The following is a 17,951-nucleotide window of genomic DNA, read 5'->3' on the forward strand; positions in this document are numbered from 1 at the left end:
ATGGAGCCTGATTTCCTCTGTGGTTAGGAGGCCCCAATAGCCCAGGCTGGAACCAGGCCATCCCAGGGCTCTTTGTGCTTCAAGACTTTTTTTTTTTTTTTTTTTTTTTTTTTTTGTCAAAACTACGTATGTTGGAAGAGAAGAAACCATGACTTTCCTGTACACATTTGACATCACAGGATGTTAACAGTCCTCTTGGAATGGTGCATAGATATCCACATAACTTCCACGTTACATAGAACATGAGCATCTCCTATTTCTTCAGAACCATTGACTCCTGTTTCTTCAGAACCATTGACCTGTGCGTCTGAGGGTTTCCACAACTCTGGACTCACTGAGGGGACATATGTTTTTATTAGTGTTGGCCACTAAACCACAGTTTGTTTGTTGCTATTTTTGAGACAGGGTCTCATGTAGCCCAGGATGGATCAAATATTCTGTATAGCCAAGGATGACCTTGACCTTCTGGTTCTCTTGCTTCTACCACCCACATCCCGGGGCTGGGATTGAACCCAGTACTTCATACGGTCTAGACAGTCACTCACGCTACCAATTGCGCACATACACACTGTGCCTTCTTGTTCCTGAGTGACAGCACATTAGCTTGTTGCCTGATACTGCTTCACAGTCAGTCTCGGGAGTTACCTAGAGATGGACCAAGCGCACACAGGGTGGGGAGGGTGTGTGCGGATGTGGATTCGTGGTTTGGGAAGGGGCTCCTGAATTGTCCTGAGGATTCAAGAGAACTGTCGTGGTCCTGTCATCTGTTCTCACAGCCTGTCGCTTCATTTATTTAAAATTGTTTGTGGTTTTTAGAATTTCCTCCCTGTGTTAGTGTCTCTTTTGAATATATAAACTATGTATAAGCCAAACAAACAAACAAAAAGTGTCAAAGGATGTATTTAGACAAGTATTTTCACCTCCATCCCACTGTCTTCTTTCTTTTGTTTGTTTTGCCTTTTTGAGACAGAGTCTTGCAATACAGCCTTGGCTGGCCTAGAATCTACTCTGCGGCCGAGACTGGCCTGTTTCATCTACCTGAGTACTGTGGTGGTATCCATGAATCACCAGACTGACCTCTCCCTCTGTATAGGTCACCCCTTTTAATCTTTTCATTGATTTCTTAGCAAACATGTATGTGTGTGTATGCACGTGTACGTGAGTACACCCTATCTTCACAAGGGGACACTTGTGTGCCCTGCTCAAGGCCCTTCAGTTAGCATCAGCAGCTTCCCTTGTCATCAACATCAGGGATGCTTGTGCTGAAATTCAAGCACATAGCCTTCAAGGACTTGCCTGGGGCTCGTGGTGGTCCCTTTTACAAATGGGAACACAGAGATACAGAAGAAAGACAGGTCTCTCTGCACAGAAAGACCAGTGACCCAGGGAATAAGCTGTACTGGCAGCTCTGTGGAAGGCAAGCAGGAAGGGGCAGGAGTACTGTCACATTTAAGTAGCCCCTGAGAGGAATGAGGAAGTTAAGTTGTTCAGGACCTGGCACTGAGGAGGTCAGAGAAGGTACTGGTATCCAGGCTAGCCCCCAAGTCCTCAGTGCCTCCCCACATTGGTGGCCTTTGTATCTTCATGAAGGTCTCTGTTTCTTGGGTCATCTGTAGAGCCCAGGTTGTCTCACCCTTGGCTATGGGAGCAACCTTCTTCTGCACTGTTCGATGTAATATAATGCAGCCTGGTCTCATTAAATCAGAAGAGTAGGGGTAGTGGATGAAGCTTGCCCAACATGTGTGAGGCCCTGGGTTCATCCAGCACTGCAACAGACAAAACAAGACCAGCAAACAAAGGATCACCATGGAAAGGTGAGCCTGTGAAAGTAGACAAGGGGCAAACAGTGAGAAGACATGCGGCTGAGGTTGGTTGGGGCCTATTGGATGTTGGAGGCCACTATAGGCCCTGCCACCTAGGCCTGTGTGACCCTGCATACTGTCCCATGTAAAGAGACATATAGCCCCCACCTGGACAGAGGCCCTGAGCATGGCCTAGAAACACAGCTCTGAAGTCTTACTCTACCCAAGTCTGTCCAGTAAGTTATTAGGTGTCCCTTAGAAGAGGCTCAGGAAGGGGCAGTGGTTCTAGTGTCATGGAATCAAGCAAATCAGGCTTGGTGTGAGGACAACACAGTAAAGACAGATAGACAGATGCCTGCACCACTATTTCACCTCCAAGAGAGGACTGGTTTCTCCTGATTTGGAAACCACTGATACTGGTTCTGGGAGGTACATGGAAAATTCTGGAGTCTGGTCCCTACAACTAATGTCAGGCTACAGTTGTATCATCGGGCAGCTGATTCTTACCCATGGTTCAAAAATCATCACCCGAGAGGGACACTATCCTCAGTGGATGGTGCCCACAGACTCTAACGGATGCTGATTGGTGCAGGGCTCTGTGGGTAAACTAGATAGTTAGTCGTCGTCATAATTGCAAAGAGCACTGATAGACATTCCCCATGTAAGCCAGAGGCTGTTGTAGTTCCCTCAGTGACAGAGCTAACACCCTGCCCCTCTGCAGTCAGACCTGTCAGTTCCTCAGTGACTATTCTGAGAATTTTTTTTTCTCTTTTGGGGACAGTCTTACCCTGTTGTCTAGGCCAGCTTTATACTCCTGTGCTCAAACAATCAATCATACTGCCGCAGCCTCTCAAAGCAGCTAGGATTCTAAGCCAGCCATAGAAGCCAGCTCTGAGAAATGTTTGTTATTTTATCGATTGACTGATCTATTCATTGTACAAGGACTTAAACTAGAACCTTGTGTATGCTTGGTCTGCTGCTGACCTATATCCTCACCCTTGCTTGGGAAACAGGATTTCTCTGTGTAGCTCTGGCTATTCTGGGCTCACTCTGTAGACCAGGCTGGCCTTAAACTCAAAGATCCACCTACTTCTGCCTTCCCAGTGCTGGGATAAAAGGCGTGTGACACCATGTCCCTCCCCGCCCCCCCCCCCCCAGCCCTGGTTGTTTTGCTTTGTTTGTTTGTGTTTTTAGATAGATTATATGTTTAGCCCAGGCTGTCCCTGTCCTTGAACTTGTTATCTTCCTGCCTCAGCCTTCCAAGAGCTAGGATTTCTCGTGTGTGTGTGTGTGTGTGTGTGTGTGTGTGTGTCTACATCTGGTTGAAATATTTTAAATAAAACTAATCCATGTCAAAACTGCTAACCCAAATCTTTCAATTTTCTCTATCTTTCCTTAAGGGCGAATTCCAGAAACCAGAAATTTGAATCTGGAGAAGGCTGGCGTTAATACGAACCCTGAGAATCAGAAGATTATTGTGGATGCTCGGGAGGCCACCTCTGTCCCCCACATCTATGCTATTGGAGACGTTGCTGAGGTACGCTCTGGTCAACTACTCCCATTTCTGTGCTCTCACCTGTTTCAGCTAGGCCTTGAGATGAACATACTGTAGGCTCTGCTGTCCACAGGAAAGACATGTGTCTTTCTAATCCCAGAGCACCAAGCACAGGATGCAACTCTAGGGACGAGTCAGGTATATCCTGGGAAGATCTGAGCACCAACGTCTGCTCCTTCTGATGCTTTGCCTTTCTGCAAGGCTCAGGGTGGAACAGTTTAAAAGTGGGAGCTGCAGAGATAGCTGAGCAGGTAAAAGCACTGGCTGGTCTCCCAGGGGACCTGGATTCCTTACATCCATATGGCAGTCCGTAACCACCTGTGACTTCAGTTCCAGGGTCTCTGACACCCTCTTGCCTCTTTGGGGCACACAGACATGCATGCAGGCAAATACCCATACACAAAATAAGTTGTTAAAGATTTTATTTATTTTACATATAATAACATACTATCAGCACGAATACCTGCATGCCAGAAGAGGGCATCAGATCCTAGTACAGATGGATATGAGCCGCCATGTGGTTGCTGGAAATTGAACTTAGGACCTCTGGAAGAGCAGACAGTACAGCTGAGCCCCCACAAAATAATTCTTAAAACAGTTAGTTGGGCTGGAACGATGGTTCAGTGGTTAAAAGCACTGACTGCTCTTCCAGAGGTCCTGAGTTCAATTCTCAGCAACCACATAGTGGCTCACAACCATCTGTAATGGGATCCAATGCCCTCTTCTGGTGTGTCTGAAGACTGTAACAGTGTACTCACATATGTATAAATAAATAATTTTTTTTAAAAAGCAGAGTTAGCTGGACATGACCTTGGAGCAGTCTTATGGCCATAGAAGGAGGCCAGACCCAGTTAAGGCTGTCTGGCCTTGTCCTTGCCTTGGTTCCCTCTCTGATCCTGAGTCTGTTCAGTTCCCTTGCTGACTAGGCTGTTACTGATCTTTGTTGGGTGAGGGGCTCAGTGTAGGGAAGTATTGGGGCTTGGACCCCATCCCTGCTGACTGGACCTGTGGCATAGACACTTCCTTGGTGTCCCTCTGCATCCCTCTCTTCCATGGAGATCATGGCCTCCTGTACCTCTTGAGGCCCTGGCTTGGGAAACAGCCAGCCACCATTCCTATCATTCACAGGCCCCTCCTACTTCATCAGTCCTGGGTCTCTGCATCCTTAGAGCCTCGGGAGTAGCATGTACTGACCTGCCCTGGTGCAGCACAGGAAAGGTGCTCAGGGGCCCGGCTTACACATGCTGATGGATGCTTCCAGAGTCCTCAGCCCTCTTGTCTTTGTGCTGAGACCTGACATATCTTCCCTGAATATGTTTCTCTCCTGGGCTGCTATAACAAGTGGTATATGCCACCACAAGCTCAGGAGTATAGAGCACTCAGTCTCGGATGCCTGAGTTAAATCTAAGTGTGGTCAGGGTGTCCTCCTCAGTACCTTCTAGGACATTATCTCCCGCCTCCTCCGTGCTGGCCTGGGTGGTCCTTGAACCACCATCATCACTGACAGTCTCCTCTAGGTGCTTTATGCCCTCCTTTGTCTCCTACAGATTGTTCTTCATCAGACTTAAGACCTGTGTAAACTCTGTATGTTATATACAAACCCCATTTCCAAATAAACTCAACTTGTAAGTTCTAAGCAGGTTTTCCCCCTTTGGTGGGGGGTCCTCTGTTTAACCTGCCCTGGTGTGTTTTTGCCTCAAGTGTTTCGAGTGTTAAGCATCACTAGTTACCAGGAGGAACCACTAGTTACACCACAGAAACAGACACTTCTGGGGTGGGAAGTCCTGGTAAGAGACATAAGCTGGGGACCTACTTCCAGGTCAGGGTTTGCTCACTGCCATTGTCATAGAGAGATTGTGGGGTGGGTAACTGAAGGTTCTGGTTGGAAGCAAAGCAGGCCAGGCAAGAGCGCCTGGCACCTATGCCTTTCAGAGTATGAAGATAGTTGCTCTGCCCCGGTTCCCTTTGGAACTCACTTTGGGAAATACAGAGCAGAATCTGGGGAGATGGAGCCAGTGGTTAGGTCTAATAGGTCCCAGTAGAACTCCTTAGGGGTCATCATGGCTCTTGGACTCTTTGGTGTACCAGAGGGGTCCTCCACAACTGTGAAAATGCTCAAATATGAGCCGTGGCCGCTGTACAAGGTACCATCAGGCCCTGTGTTTTAAGTTCAGGATCATGTGACTCTCTGAGAGGTGCCTGACTCTCATGGCTGCTGGGTGCCAGGTCTCAGAGATAGCAGTTCCCAGGAAGACTGCATGAAAAATACCATGGAGCTTTCTGTCCAGCCCCACTCCTTCCTAGTCATTTCACCATGTAAACTTTTTTTTTTTTTTAATGTATAGATGTTTCACCTGCATGCATATTTGTGTACCTCATATGTGCCTGGTGCATGCGGAAGCCAGAAGAGGGCATCAGATGTCCTGGAACTGAAGTTACAAACAGTTGTTAGCTGTCATGTGGATGCTGAAACCCAGGTCTTCTAGAAGAGCAACCAGTGCTCTTAACCAGTGAGCCGCCTCTCTAGCCCTTTACATCACTATAATCGAGGCTCAGGCCACGAACCTGGGCATTGTGGTTGCTTGGTCTCTGCCTGCTGCTGACCTGGATGCTGTAGTCTCCAACTCTAGGCCTCATATCTATCTTGTGAGCACTGTACCTTGAGAGAGCTAGCACCTGTGTTCTCTCAGAAGAGAGACATGGAGAGTAACTCAGTCGAGCACACAGTGCTGGGTTGCCACCAGCATGTGGCATATGAAAGCCATCTTTATTTTAAAAATTCAATACACACTTTAAAAGATGATTACATCCAGGCAGCGGTGGGGCACGCCTTTAATCCCAGCACTTGGGAGGCAGAGGCAGGCGGATTTCTGAGTTCGAGGCCAGCCTGGTCTACAGAGTGAGTTCCAGGACAGCCAGGGCTACACAGAGAAACCCTGTCTCGAAAAACCAAAAAAAAAAACAAAAAAAAAAAAGACGATTACAAGTAATACCCCTGAATTCAGGTCAGAGCAGCAGCTGTAGAGAGCCTAGGGTAGAGCAGTGGAAGTTTAATGGGGTAAGATGTGCCATGTGTAAGATGTGCCGTGTGGGGATGTTCCCTGGGTTACTCAGACCCGATGGAATGTACTGGCTGGAAGTATAGTTTATCTCTGTAGATCTCTACTCATCTCTGGAATGCCAAACAGCATCTGCATTTCCTGCTGCAGAGGTGATTGGCAGTGGGGGTCTGAGCTGCAAGCAGGAACACCCGAGGCAAGGTGCGCCCTGAGACAAAGTGGTCTCCTGTGGAATGGCACTGATTTGGGATTTGTCATGGACCATGACATGCATGTCAAGCTGTGTGTCAGGAGCACGTGACATGCTTGCGGCCATATAAACCAGACCCTGAGTCACTGCGAACCATGGGTAGGATCTCTTTTGAGCTCTGTCATGGGACAAGCACTCAGATCAGCAGTGTGGTTTGTTCAGAGAAAAGCCTGTGCAAGTGAGAGTAGTAGGGACAAGCCCAGCCACTCACCCCTCTAGAGAGGGATGATAAGCAGGTCCACAGGGCCTGGGGTTGCCACTGTGGGAATTCAGTCTTGCGTGGGTGACAATGCCTACAGCCTTGCAGCTCATGTCCACGTCCTCAAAGCCTGTGGCATGGTGTTGTGAGGCTTCAACAGGGAGCCACCTGCTAGGAGGGCGATGGGTGGTGGTATGATATCTGCACAGGCTGCCTGCAGTATAATGCTGTTGTACTCCTCCCTCAGGGGCGGCCTGAGCTGACACCCACAGCTATCAAGGCAGGAAAGCTTCTGGCTCAGCGGCTCTTTGGTAACTCCTCAACCTTAATGGATTACAGCAATGTGAGTTCCCTTAAAGGACCCAATCCAAGCTAGGAAAGGCTTGGCTGGTGTTTGCGCCTATGCGCCTGCATGTACACATATACATGCATGCATATGCGCAGGTGTGTGTGCATGGGTGTATGTGCACACAGATGTGAGTGTGAGAATGTGAGTACCTGCATGTACATGAGCAGGAGGGTACAGTCCTTAGGGCCATGTGATCCAGATCTCTCGTCACTGGGGTCTATGAGCAGGGTTCAGTGTAATGGGTTCAGAGTAAAGCCTGTGTCTGAACCATCCATGGCAGCTCATTCCCTCTTCTAGAGAAAAAGGGATGTATGTAGTTTAGCTCCTGGTCCAGCCCAGAGCAGTGAATGGCCACCTGCTGTGTTCATGTGTGGCTGGGTCCCTGGCCTCAGATTACTGCTCAAGTGTCACTCAGGAGATACAATTTCAATTTGGGAGTGGGGGATGCGGGGACGACACACAAAAAGCATATCTGATTCCAGACCTACTTTCCAGGTTCCCACAACTGTTTTTACGCCACTGGAGTATGGCTGTGTTGGGCTGTCTGAGGAAGAGGCTGTGGCTCTCCATGGCCAGGAGCATGTAGAGGTAGGGGACTCTCTGGGCGCATGGCAGGCATAGTGTGGGGCCCCCACAGGAAAGGAGTCTTGGAGAACAGCTCCAGAAACAACAGACACCTCTGGCAGCTTTAGTGTGGCCAAGCCTGCTTCTCTGGTCCCATTGAATGTCCCCTGCTGCACTGGTGCCCACCTGGGTCTCTGACTGCTGCCTGCCTTTGAGGTCCTATAGTCTGGTAGCCTCCAGCGCCCCGCCCCCAACTATGCTGTATGTACTAGAAGCACTGTTGAGGTTCCTAGTGTTACCACCAGAGCCTTGAACATCTGCTGCCCATTCTACTTCAGCATGCAGAGAGCTTGAAACAGAAGGTCTCAGGGCCTGGTGCTGCTCTCTCTCTCTGGGGCTCTCCCTTACTCGTTGAGGGAGGGTGTCTCCCTTAACCTGAATGGCCCCTCCACCTTCTTGGCTAGGCTAGCCCACTCCTACCCACCTGTACCTCCATCTTCCTGGGACTCTCCTGAGGTTTCCAATGGGCAAGACACTCAGACTCCAAGCCCTCTTCACAAACTCATCTAGTCCTCTTCACAAACTCATCTAGTGTCTCCAGGCCCAGTGCCTCTGACTGGAACTTCATCCTAGGCTAAAGGATTTTCACTGGGCCTGGATGATTTGGGGAGTCTGCAGCAGCAGGCTGCTTGTGGCCCCTGGGATACCTTCAGAGCAGGCTGAGGTAGCCGGAAGCCTTGAAAGCTGCCCCGTAATAGAAAGACTCTGGTGCTGATCTTCTCATTGCAGCAGCTGTGAGGCCCAGGTCAGTAGGCTGTAGAGCTTGCCCGCTCCATGTACCCAGGCCCTCCATCATGGAGACAGGTCTGACAGGCCTGCCTTCCCAGCACTTTATTTGCTATTTTTGTTAGATTCATCATAAGTACACTGGAACATGTGTTCATAGCATTTTACAATGTTTTATGTTTCATGATGTTGAATGGACAAACATTCTTGTTTGTTTTTCTTCAGTTCTGTCTGCTTAGAACAATATTCTCTGAAGCCCTATTAATTAATAATGGCTGTGTAGCACATGTGGGGCCCTGCTCATTTTTTATATGGCTGCAGCCCTGAACACACTGTCAAGCCCTTCATGGGTGCTGAAAGCCTGTGTCCCACAGCTCCAGTGAGGCTGGGGCCCGCCCAGCCACTCCTCTTAACTGAAGCTCAGGCCAAGCCAGCAGCAGAGCATCTTGGGAAGGCCAGGCAGCCCTCTGAGAGCCATTTCTCCTCACATGAGTAGGATGGGCATTCCTACACCAGCAATTTGCTGAGGTATCTTTGCCCAGTCTGCATTGGTCTCGGGGAGGCCAGGATCTACCCAATATCTGCTTCTTCAGGTTGCCCAGAGCCAGTACCATGGCTCAAACCACTGGCTCTATGTTGTATCATGGCTAGTGGCACTTCTGCAGCCTGATGCCTACTCTCCTGTAGTATTCAATGGGGAGTCTGAGATGTGGGTGGGAGAGGGTCTATCTGTAGACTCCCTGCTGTGGGTACAGGCTGTCTGAACACAGGAGGACACACTCTCTACAACAAGCTGAGATGTTTCCACATTTTGTACTGTGACCCTTGGGTCACACAGGTGCGCTAGAGACCCTGAGAACCCCGCCTTCCCAGAACGTTTTCTGTTAGCTGTAAGGCTGCAGACCTGTCTGGGGCGTGCCTGCGGACTCAGGTCTGCTTTCTTGTCGCTCAGGTTTACCATGCATATTACAAGCCCTTAGAGTTCACAGTGGCAGATCGGGATGCAGCACAGTGCTACATAAAGGTGAGTGTGTTTAGGGGCCAGGAGTGGGGTACGCTGGGACTAAAAGGGATAAAGCTAGCTACCATGGGGAGTGCTCTGATGTCCACAGGGCAAAACAGCTAATATTAGCCACTTTCCCCATGTGACAGAGTACCTGCAAAAGCAGCTTAAGGAAGGAAGGGTTTACTGTGTCTCACAGTTTAAGGGAAGGCATGGTGGCAGGAGCTGAAACAGCAGCTCACTTTGCATCTGCAGTTAAGAAGCAAAGAGCTGAATGCTGGTGCTTAGCTCACATTCTCTTTTTTTATACAGTCTGGATCCCAGCCCATGGAATGGTGCTGCCCACAGTTACAATGGGTAACCTATAGGGTGGTTCAGCCCACAGTTATAATGGGTAGCCTAGGGAATGGTGCTGCTCTCAGTTACAATGAGTAGCCTAGGGAATGGTGCTGCCCTCAGTTGCATTGGGTAACCTAGGGAATAGTGCTACCCTCAGTTGCATTGGGTAGCCTATGGAATGGGGCTGCCTACAGTTACAATGGGTAGCCTAGGGAATGGTGCTGTCCAATTATAATGGGTCTGTCCATCACGATCAAGCCAATGTGGATACTTCCTCATAGATTTTGTCTTCTAGGTGTCTGATAGGTCTTGTCAAATTGACCATAAATACTCACTACTGTAAATGGAAACTTCTGAGGGTTATAGAGATGGGACATAGCAGGTCTCTGTGGTTGGGTGGGTCCCCTGTGGCTAAGTGATAGTCAAAAACACTGTGGCTTTCAGATGATATGCATGAGGGAGCCCCCACAACTGGTGCTGGGCCTGCACTTCCTTGGCCCCAACGCTGGAGAAGTCACCCAAGGATTTGCTCTTGGGATCAAGTAAGTCCTGTAGAATCCTGGCCATTTTGAACTGTAGCTGCTTCCCTCTGTATCTTGATAGTAAGTTTGTGTTAGTTGTTTTGACAATAGTGGAAGCCGCTGGCTTCACATTTCTGGGGGAGGGGAGTTTATACATGTCTGCAGCAGGCATCCTTCATCCTGCCTCAGCCATGGCAAGCACAGCAGGAAAGGGACTTCTCTAGCCAAAGGTCCTAAGCAGAGGTGGCTGCAGCCCTGGGCATGGCCAGCATGAGGGAAGTTGAGCCCTCTCTCCTCCAGCCTTCCACTGTTCATTTCTGTTTTTATGTCATGTGAATTGTCTATGTGTCTTCTATGGATTTCTTTCTTGTGTTTGTGCTACTATTATTGGGTTATAAGAGCTCTTTGCATGTTAAGGAAATCAATATTATAAAAAGGGACTTTCAGAAATTTTTCCAGCAACTGAATTGTCTGGGCAATGACTCTGCATGCAGTACAATGAATGGAAATGTACTGTGGGACAACCCTGTCCCATTAATCCCAGAGCTCCCCCTGGCCCAGCTGGTCTTGTGGATGCCCTACTTACCATCATCCACACCTTGCATCCATGGTAGACACCATCCACATAGGCTCCAGCACAATGTTCAGGAGAAGCTACACCTGGCTCATGGGTCCTATAGTGATTACTCTGGAATAAAGTCCCATGGGATAGCTCTGCTGCAGATCTCCTAAGGACTACAAATATATATTCCAAAGACATGGGCTCATCTGGGACTTACAGCCCATGCCTGGGAGAACTGTAACACCAGCCATTGCCCTAACACATTTGTAGATCAGATAGGCCTGAGGTTTGCTATCCTATGGTAGGTGTGGTCCCATCTAGGGATCTGGCCAAAATCCTGTCTCACCCACACAATCCTTCAACACGTTGGCTCCATTTCTCTGTTGAAATCCTCTCTCCCCTGTCCCTAGACCTCTTATCCCCACAGCCCAGCTCTTGGTCACACATGCTCCTAGCCCGCTGGGAACTCAGATGTCCACACATCTTTTTCCTGTCTGCCTTTCCCTATGTCTTCTCACTTCTGTTTCCTCCAGGGTTCTATCCACAGAGCCATGAATACGTGTACATGCCACATAAATACACACAAACCAAACAAAAATTCATTCAGCCTTAGCCGGGGACTCAGACACACAGTCATACTGGGCAGCTCTTTTCTTGTACACCAAGACCTGGAGTCAGCCTCACTCATTTGGCCATGTTATTAAAGTACCAGAGAACAGTTTTGGTTGTGGCAGAGCAACCCCTGAGGCTGTACAGCACAGTGGTTCTCCACTGCCTGCAGGTGGAGACATTGATGGTTTAAGCATGCAGGTGGAGTGCCCATACTGGTATTTCAGACACGGTCAGGAGGCCTTGGAGTTGGTCTCTCGAGTAGGAACTCCTGACAGTCTTTGAAGAGCATGCACCTGATGTCCAAGTGGGGCGTTTACCTGCCAAACCTGCATTGCGCAGGGCTTGCACATTAGGAAAGCTATTGGTTTCAACTCTGTACCACCTGTGCCCTGCAGGGTGTCCATATTGCTGTGCCTTCCAAAGAGCTAGATTGTCTTCGCTGAGAATGTGCATCAGTGCAGGTGTACATGTAGCCACCTGGAATGCCCACAGCAGTCATTAATCTACTTTGGCAGCTAGGCTGGGGTACCTGGGTGGAGGCCAAGAGATGGTTGACAGTGGAGGCTGTTCTCATAGGACCAGTGGCTAGTCTGAGCTAGATTGCCTTCCTTTAAGCACTTACTCTGAGTAGACAGAATTCATCCACAGAACAGCCAACTTCCTGGCTTTGTGCTTGGGTGCTAGATTTCTATACTGGGTGCAGATTTCTGAGCAGAAGAGCTGGCTGGGTGGGTGTAGGCTACAGTCAGAAGTAACTGGGCTGGGCGATTCCTGCCATAGCTTGACAGTGGTAGAGCAGGAAAGGGCTATGATGACTGGAGAGCAGGCAGCCAGGACAGCCCAAGGAAAGGTTGGCTAGGAGAGCCTGAGGTGGGGAGCAACTTAGCATTTGTGGAGAGGCATTTGGGTGTTTGCTGGGAGGCAGTGGGCAGACCAGCATAGGCATAGATAGATATTCTTAGTGCTGACTCAGTAAGGAAATCACATACCTTCTAAGACCTTCCTAAGGTCAGAATGCCATGGACAGACCTCCCCCCACTGATCAAGTACCATTCCCTTCTTGATTTGTTGTGCGCAGGTGTGGGGCTTCATATGCACAGGTGATGCAGACAGTAGGGATCCATCCCACCTGCTCTGAGGAGGTGGTCAAGCTGCACGTCTCCAAACGCTCTGGCCTGGAGCCTACTGTGACTGGTTGCTGAGGTTAAGTCACCATCCCTGCTGAGCTAAGGACACACAATATGCCATGTGCCCAATACAAGGCTCCTCAGACACCTGGATCCAGGTGAGCAGGCTTGAGGAGAGTATGTAGCTATTGTCATAGGAGCCACCATGTTGGGCCTCATGCCAGGTACATGGTGAGGCTGTCTCAGAGAGGTAAGTTTCTCCCCCTGGTCTGGCCATGGTAGCCTGGAAACAGAGCTGAAAGGGGACAATCAAGGATCTCCGAAGGACACCGTAAGATCCCTGCCTGCCTGGTAACTGCTGTTTCCCACATGCAGCAGTATCATGAGGCTGGGCTCTCACAGTATCTGCTGGCAGTGTCCGGTGCTGCTTCCTGTGTGCCATTTGTCCCTGCAGTGAGCCTAAGTGCCGGCTCGTTTCCTTCTTGCCCAGAAGGTGGAGATGCTGTCTTGCACATGGCTGACTGGCCACCACACGTATGGCTCTGCTATAGCTTGTACATCCAGGCTGGCCAAGTGGACAGCCAGAAGTCGCTGTGCAACACCAGCCATTGTAGTTTTCTGAGGAAGAAGAAATTGGCAAGGGCCTTCTGCCCCTGCAGTGACACCTCTGTCTGACAGCATCCTCCAGAATCCCCAGTCCTTGATCTGCAAGCTACAGCCCATCCTGGTTGTCTCTGTTAGCTGTCACCTCTTCTTGGTCTGGGCCCTTTGGCAACGACTCTCCTCCGTGGAACTGAGGAGGCAATAGAAAGTTCTTCCCCTCAAGATGCCCTCTGTGGTTTGAGGGTCTAATGGTAGTTCTCTGCCAGGGGCCTGTCTGGGTATCCGTGCAACTGCTCCACCACAACTTTTCCAAGCCAGGGCTACATCTGACACCGAGGGCCCTAGGGAAGCTTTTCCTAGAATATTATTTCTTTCAGAGTTTTGTTTGTTAAGAGCTCAGTTTATGTTTTTATCAAAATATCTTTGTAGCAACTGTATTAGTATTCTCTTTGCCCAGTCTGGGTTGGGGTGGGGTGGGGAGGACTCTCTTCAGGGCTTATTTTCAGTCTCTCAAGGATCTTGTGTGGTTTGGGGTAAACGTGGCCAGGCCAATGTGAGTGTTGGCCCTGCTGACCTCCATCTATCATTGGCAGGACTGGAAGGCCTTGCTGCCTCTCAGAGATTCTGAGAAGATGTGAGTGGAACACTGTGTATCTGCATAGATGGTGTGTGTCCTGCAGGGATGGCTACACCCCTACATCCTCTGACCAGCCTTCCAACACTCTCAGTGTCAGATGATGATGGCCTGGGCAGAAACTCCATGTGGGCTGCTCAGGTTTGAACCCCTGGCACTTCTGGAGTACTAATAAAGAAGGTGTCTTACTAAAGCATGTCTGTGTGCTGCCCCCAAGATTGCCCAGTGTCACATGATAGTAGCTTCTACTCTGGATCTGCTACTACCAGAACCATAATATATAGAGCTGCAGTGTCTTAGAGCTCCCAGCAGCCACTGGGAGGAACAGCCCTGACCTGACCCTTACCCTGATCTGACTCTTCTGGTCCTGGTAGGACCCAGCATTTCCTACCATCCTCATCTTCACTTCAACTACTGGTTCAGGTCTGAAGACAGCATCTAGGGATCCCTACTGGATCTTCTGCTGAGGTCTGGACCTTTTCTGTAAGGTCATTGTGTACATCTTGGAGCAAGGGTGGTCTACCCCTAGCAGCCATCAAGGGTTAGGAACAGAAGGATAAGGTTTGGCAGGGTTGTTTGAGGTTTTTTCTCTGAAATGAACATCATTCACCTTCTTAGATTTCCACTGTGGCCCTCCAAGTTAGCATGTGGACTGGCTTTGGCTAATCCTCCACATTGAAGCATGATGGGCTGGGGAGAGCCTGTCAGTCACTGCAGGAAGACAGCCCTGACAGCAAGGGGCAGGCCCTTGCAGTATGCTGAGGCTTTAGCAGACACTAATCTCATGTCTTCCTTAAGAAAACATCACTTAGCCTAGCAAGGGAGCCTTAGATGGGACCCTGTTTGTCAGCCAACAGAGGGATGTTTGCACCTTAATGGGCCTACTAAAGTCTGCCTGGAAGTGGAAGTGTGCAGGGCGCTCGCTCTCAGACGCCCAATTAAGACGCCAAGTGCAGAAGCAGATCAGCCATGTCCTATGTAATGCACCACTGGTGGCACGCCCCAGCCTGCCAGGACCCTGGGGCATGGCTGGGGGCTGGGGGCAGGCTGCTCCTCTAGCTGGAGGTTTTGTCTGCCTCAGAGGCAGAAGAGGTCAGCTGATACCTGCTGTTTCAGGCCAGTGGAGTGGAAACCTTCTGGAGCCTGGCCAGGTACATTCCATGGGTACCACAGCCTGGGGGAAGTCCCTGCAAGCACGTGAAAGCGGCCTTGGTACTTGGTGATGGTCAAATAGAGGCAACCTGTGACTCATTTTTTGCACACACTGGCCTATAGCTTCTTGCCTACACAGCCAGCCAGTGACATCCATATATTCATGTCCTCCAAACCCCTTCAGGATAGTTAAACTGATCTGTGCACTGCCCCACTGGGGTCCTCCTAGTCCTGTTCTGGCTCCACAGACAACTGAATAAGGGCTCTAAGTCCAGGTCTCACCAGAGCAGTGAGCTGGCCAGTACAGCTGCAGACACTGGCCTGGCTATGGGGCCCAAGGGGAGGTTCAGGAGGCCACAAAGGCAGCCCAATGTTTTAGTGAGATCTAGGCCCAGAGCCTTCACTCAGTTATCTGTGGAGCCAGACCAAAACCTAGAAGACCCCATCAGGCAAATGTGCAGACTAGTAACTCCCTGGACCAGGCACTGAGGGCTGTTGTGCCCCAAACTGAAGGCAGAGCCAGCACCAGAAACAGGACCGACCCGTGGATGAGCTGCATCAGCACTGGCATATGTCCTGAGTATCCACCCTACAGAGCTGCACGGCCAGGCCCATCTCTGGACCAGAAAATGCAACAGAGACTAGAAAGCCCCAGGGCTAGGTGCTCCCCAATCCAGGGCCAGGTGCTGCCCTGGACCACAGCCTCTCTGCCTTTGCATGTTTTTATGATGCAATGAAAATATGTTTTTAATTTTTCAGATTGTTCTGTGTAACCTGCAATTACCCCCGGCAATGTTTTACACACCTCTGCTTGTGGCTCTGGATTGCGCAAAGCTATGGGAAGGAGAGGGGCTGCTAGGAACTCCCGCCCTGCTTCCCTGCTTCGCTGCCTCGCTGCTTCGCTGCCTCGCTGCCTGGCTGCCTCGCTGCCTCGCTGCCTCGCTGCCTCGCTGCCTCGCTGCCTCGCTGCCTCGCTGCCTCGCTGCCTCGCTGCCACGCTGCCTCGCTGCCTCGCTGCCACGCTGCCTCCCTGCCTCCCTGCCTCCCTGCCTCCCTGCTTCACTGCGGAATGCTGCCCGTCTCTAGCACTTTGTCCTTTCCTACACCATCCCCACTTCACAATGCCGTCCTGAGATCCCTGTGCAGCAGGCATAGAGAAGGGTGACAGTGGTTTTGAGGGGCAGACTGAGGGCACAGTAGTGAAGGGCAGGGCCCAGCAAGGCTCTGGGAGCATTCAGCAGAGGATAGAAAAGGAGCCATGGATTCTTAGAGTAACAGTTACTGAGATTGCACCCCACTCCCATTCTGAGTATCACAAAGCCCTCTGGGGATCCTACCTCTGCTCAGCTGGCAGCAGAGGGCATGTGTACTTTCTGCCTTACTGGGAGTGACAGTTATCTCCATGTCCTGACTGGACACCCTTGCCAGCAAGTAGACTTGCCTGTAAGAAACAGCAGTATCTGTCTGAGGCCTCAGATAGAAGCTTGTCTCTGAGATCTACATCTTTGTTCTTTGCTACCTTGACATATGAGTCAATTCCACAAGTAGCCACCCCAGCAGTAGTACCCAAGCAGAACCCAGGCGGTGCCACCGGTGCCTGGGGTCTGAGCCCCAGTGTGATGTAGAGCCAGGCAAGCCTACCTTCCCACACCCAGCACTCACACACTGCAAGCTTCCTGGAGCTATGGGCCAGCTGGGACTTCTGAGAACACCTTGAGACTGCTGTCCAACACATCTGTCAGGGAGGCTGTGTCCTTCAAGAGACCCAGGATTTAAAGGCCATTGTCATCCTGGGTGGTGGTAGTGCACGCCTTTAATCCCAGCACTTGGGAGACAGAGTCAGATCTCTGCGTTCGAAGCCACCCTGGTCTACAGAGTGAGTTCCAGGACAGCCAAGGCTACACAGAGAAAACTTGTCTCAAACAAACAAACAAACAAACAAACAAGGCCTTGTCACTATTATGGCTCAAGGTTTCTGATCACCTGATCAGAGGCTCTACCACATGAAACACATGATTGTGCCTACACTGGCCTGTCTGTCCCTCCTACCCCTTCCCTCTGCCTTACCTGTCCTTCTGGATGCTACTTTTCCTGCACCCAGTGACCCTGGGCGACATACTCCAGGCGAGGGCACCTCCTTACAATGCCTGGCCTGATCTCTGCCTATCTGTCCTCCTACCTCCCTAGTCTTCAATTGGGAACTGAGCAAAGTCATGCCCAGACATGGGCATTCCTGTAGCTTGAGGCCAGCAGGTAGGCACTGGATGCTTAGGAGTGAACCACACAAGCCTGACTCCCTTTGGAAGCATCTGTGAATTGATTCTCCATACAGGCCTGACTCCTGGGGGCCAACTCCAGCCCAGGAGGAAAGTGTACTCTCCTGGCCCCAAACTTGGAGGCTGTGGACTTCCTGAGTGTAGGAGCCTCAGCCCAACACTAACCGGGGTAGGGGCTAGAACACGGGTTTCCAGACTCTTTCCCGGTTATCTGGGGAACTTGAGCAGCAGCCCCTGTCTTGCCCAGTGTTCTAGTGCTGTGAAGAGACACCATGACCACAGCAATTCATAGAAAAGAAGGCACTTGACCGCGGCCTGCTTACAGTTTTAGAAGTTTAGTCCATTCTCATCCTAGCAGGAGAACGGCAGCACCAGGCAGACAAGGTGCTGGGAAAGTAGCTGAGAGTTCTACATCTAGGTCCACGGGCAGCAGGAAGAGAGAGGCCCTGGGCCTGGCTTAGGCCCTTGAAACCTCATAGTGCACCTCCAGTGGCAACTCCTCCAACACAGCCATACTTCCGAATCCCTCCCGAGTAGTGCCATCCCCGGTTGACCAAA

At 50.4% G+C, this 17,951-nt stretch overlaps 1 protein-coding gene across 2 annotated transcripts in view; it reads left to right on the top strand.

The window, feature by feature from the left end:
* Txnrd2 (thioredoxin reductase 2) overlaps positions 1 to 14,158 on the top strand; it is a 54,171-nt gene extending 40,013 nt beyond the window's left edge. For both annotated transcript variants that reach the window (XM_034515349.2, XM_076942608.1), the window contains exons 12-18: positions 3,203 to 3,339; positions 7,113 to 7,208; positions 7,710 to 7,802; positions 9,517 to 9,588; positions 10,351 to 10,448; positions 12,680 to 12,886; positions 13,925 to 14,158. In XM_034515349.2, coding sequence (XP_034371240.1) covers positions 3,203 to 3,339; positions 7,113 to 7,208; positions 7,710 to 7,802; positions 9,517 to 9,588; positions 10,351 to 10,448; positions 12,680 to 12,803 — 620 coding nt within the window. In that variant the 3' untranslated portion in view covers positions 12,804 to 12,886; positions 13,925 to 14,158. The remainder of the gene's footprint in view (positions 1 to 3,202; positions 3,340 to 7,112; positions 7,209 to 7,709; positions 7,803 to 9,516; positions 9,589 to 10,350; positions 10,449 to 12,679; positions 12,887 to 13,924) is intronic.
* The last annotated feature ends 3,793 nt before the right edge of the window (positions 14,159 to 17,951 follow it).

The sequence above is a fragment of the Arvicanthis niloticus genome, chromosome 12, assembly GCF_011762505.2.
Source record: "Arvicanthis niloticus isolate mArvNil1 chromosome 12, mArvNil1.pat.X, whole genome shotgun sequence".
Classification (NCBI taxonomy): domain Eukaryota; kingdom Metazoa; phylum Chordata; class Mammalia; order Rodentia; family Muridae; genus Arvicanthis; species Arvicanthis niloticus.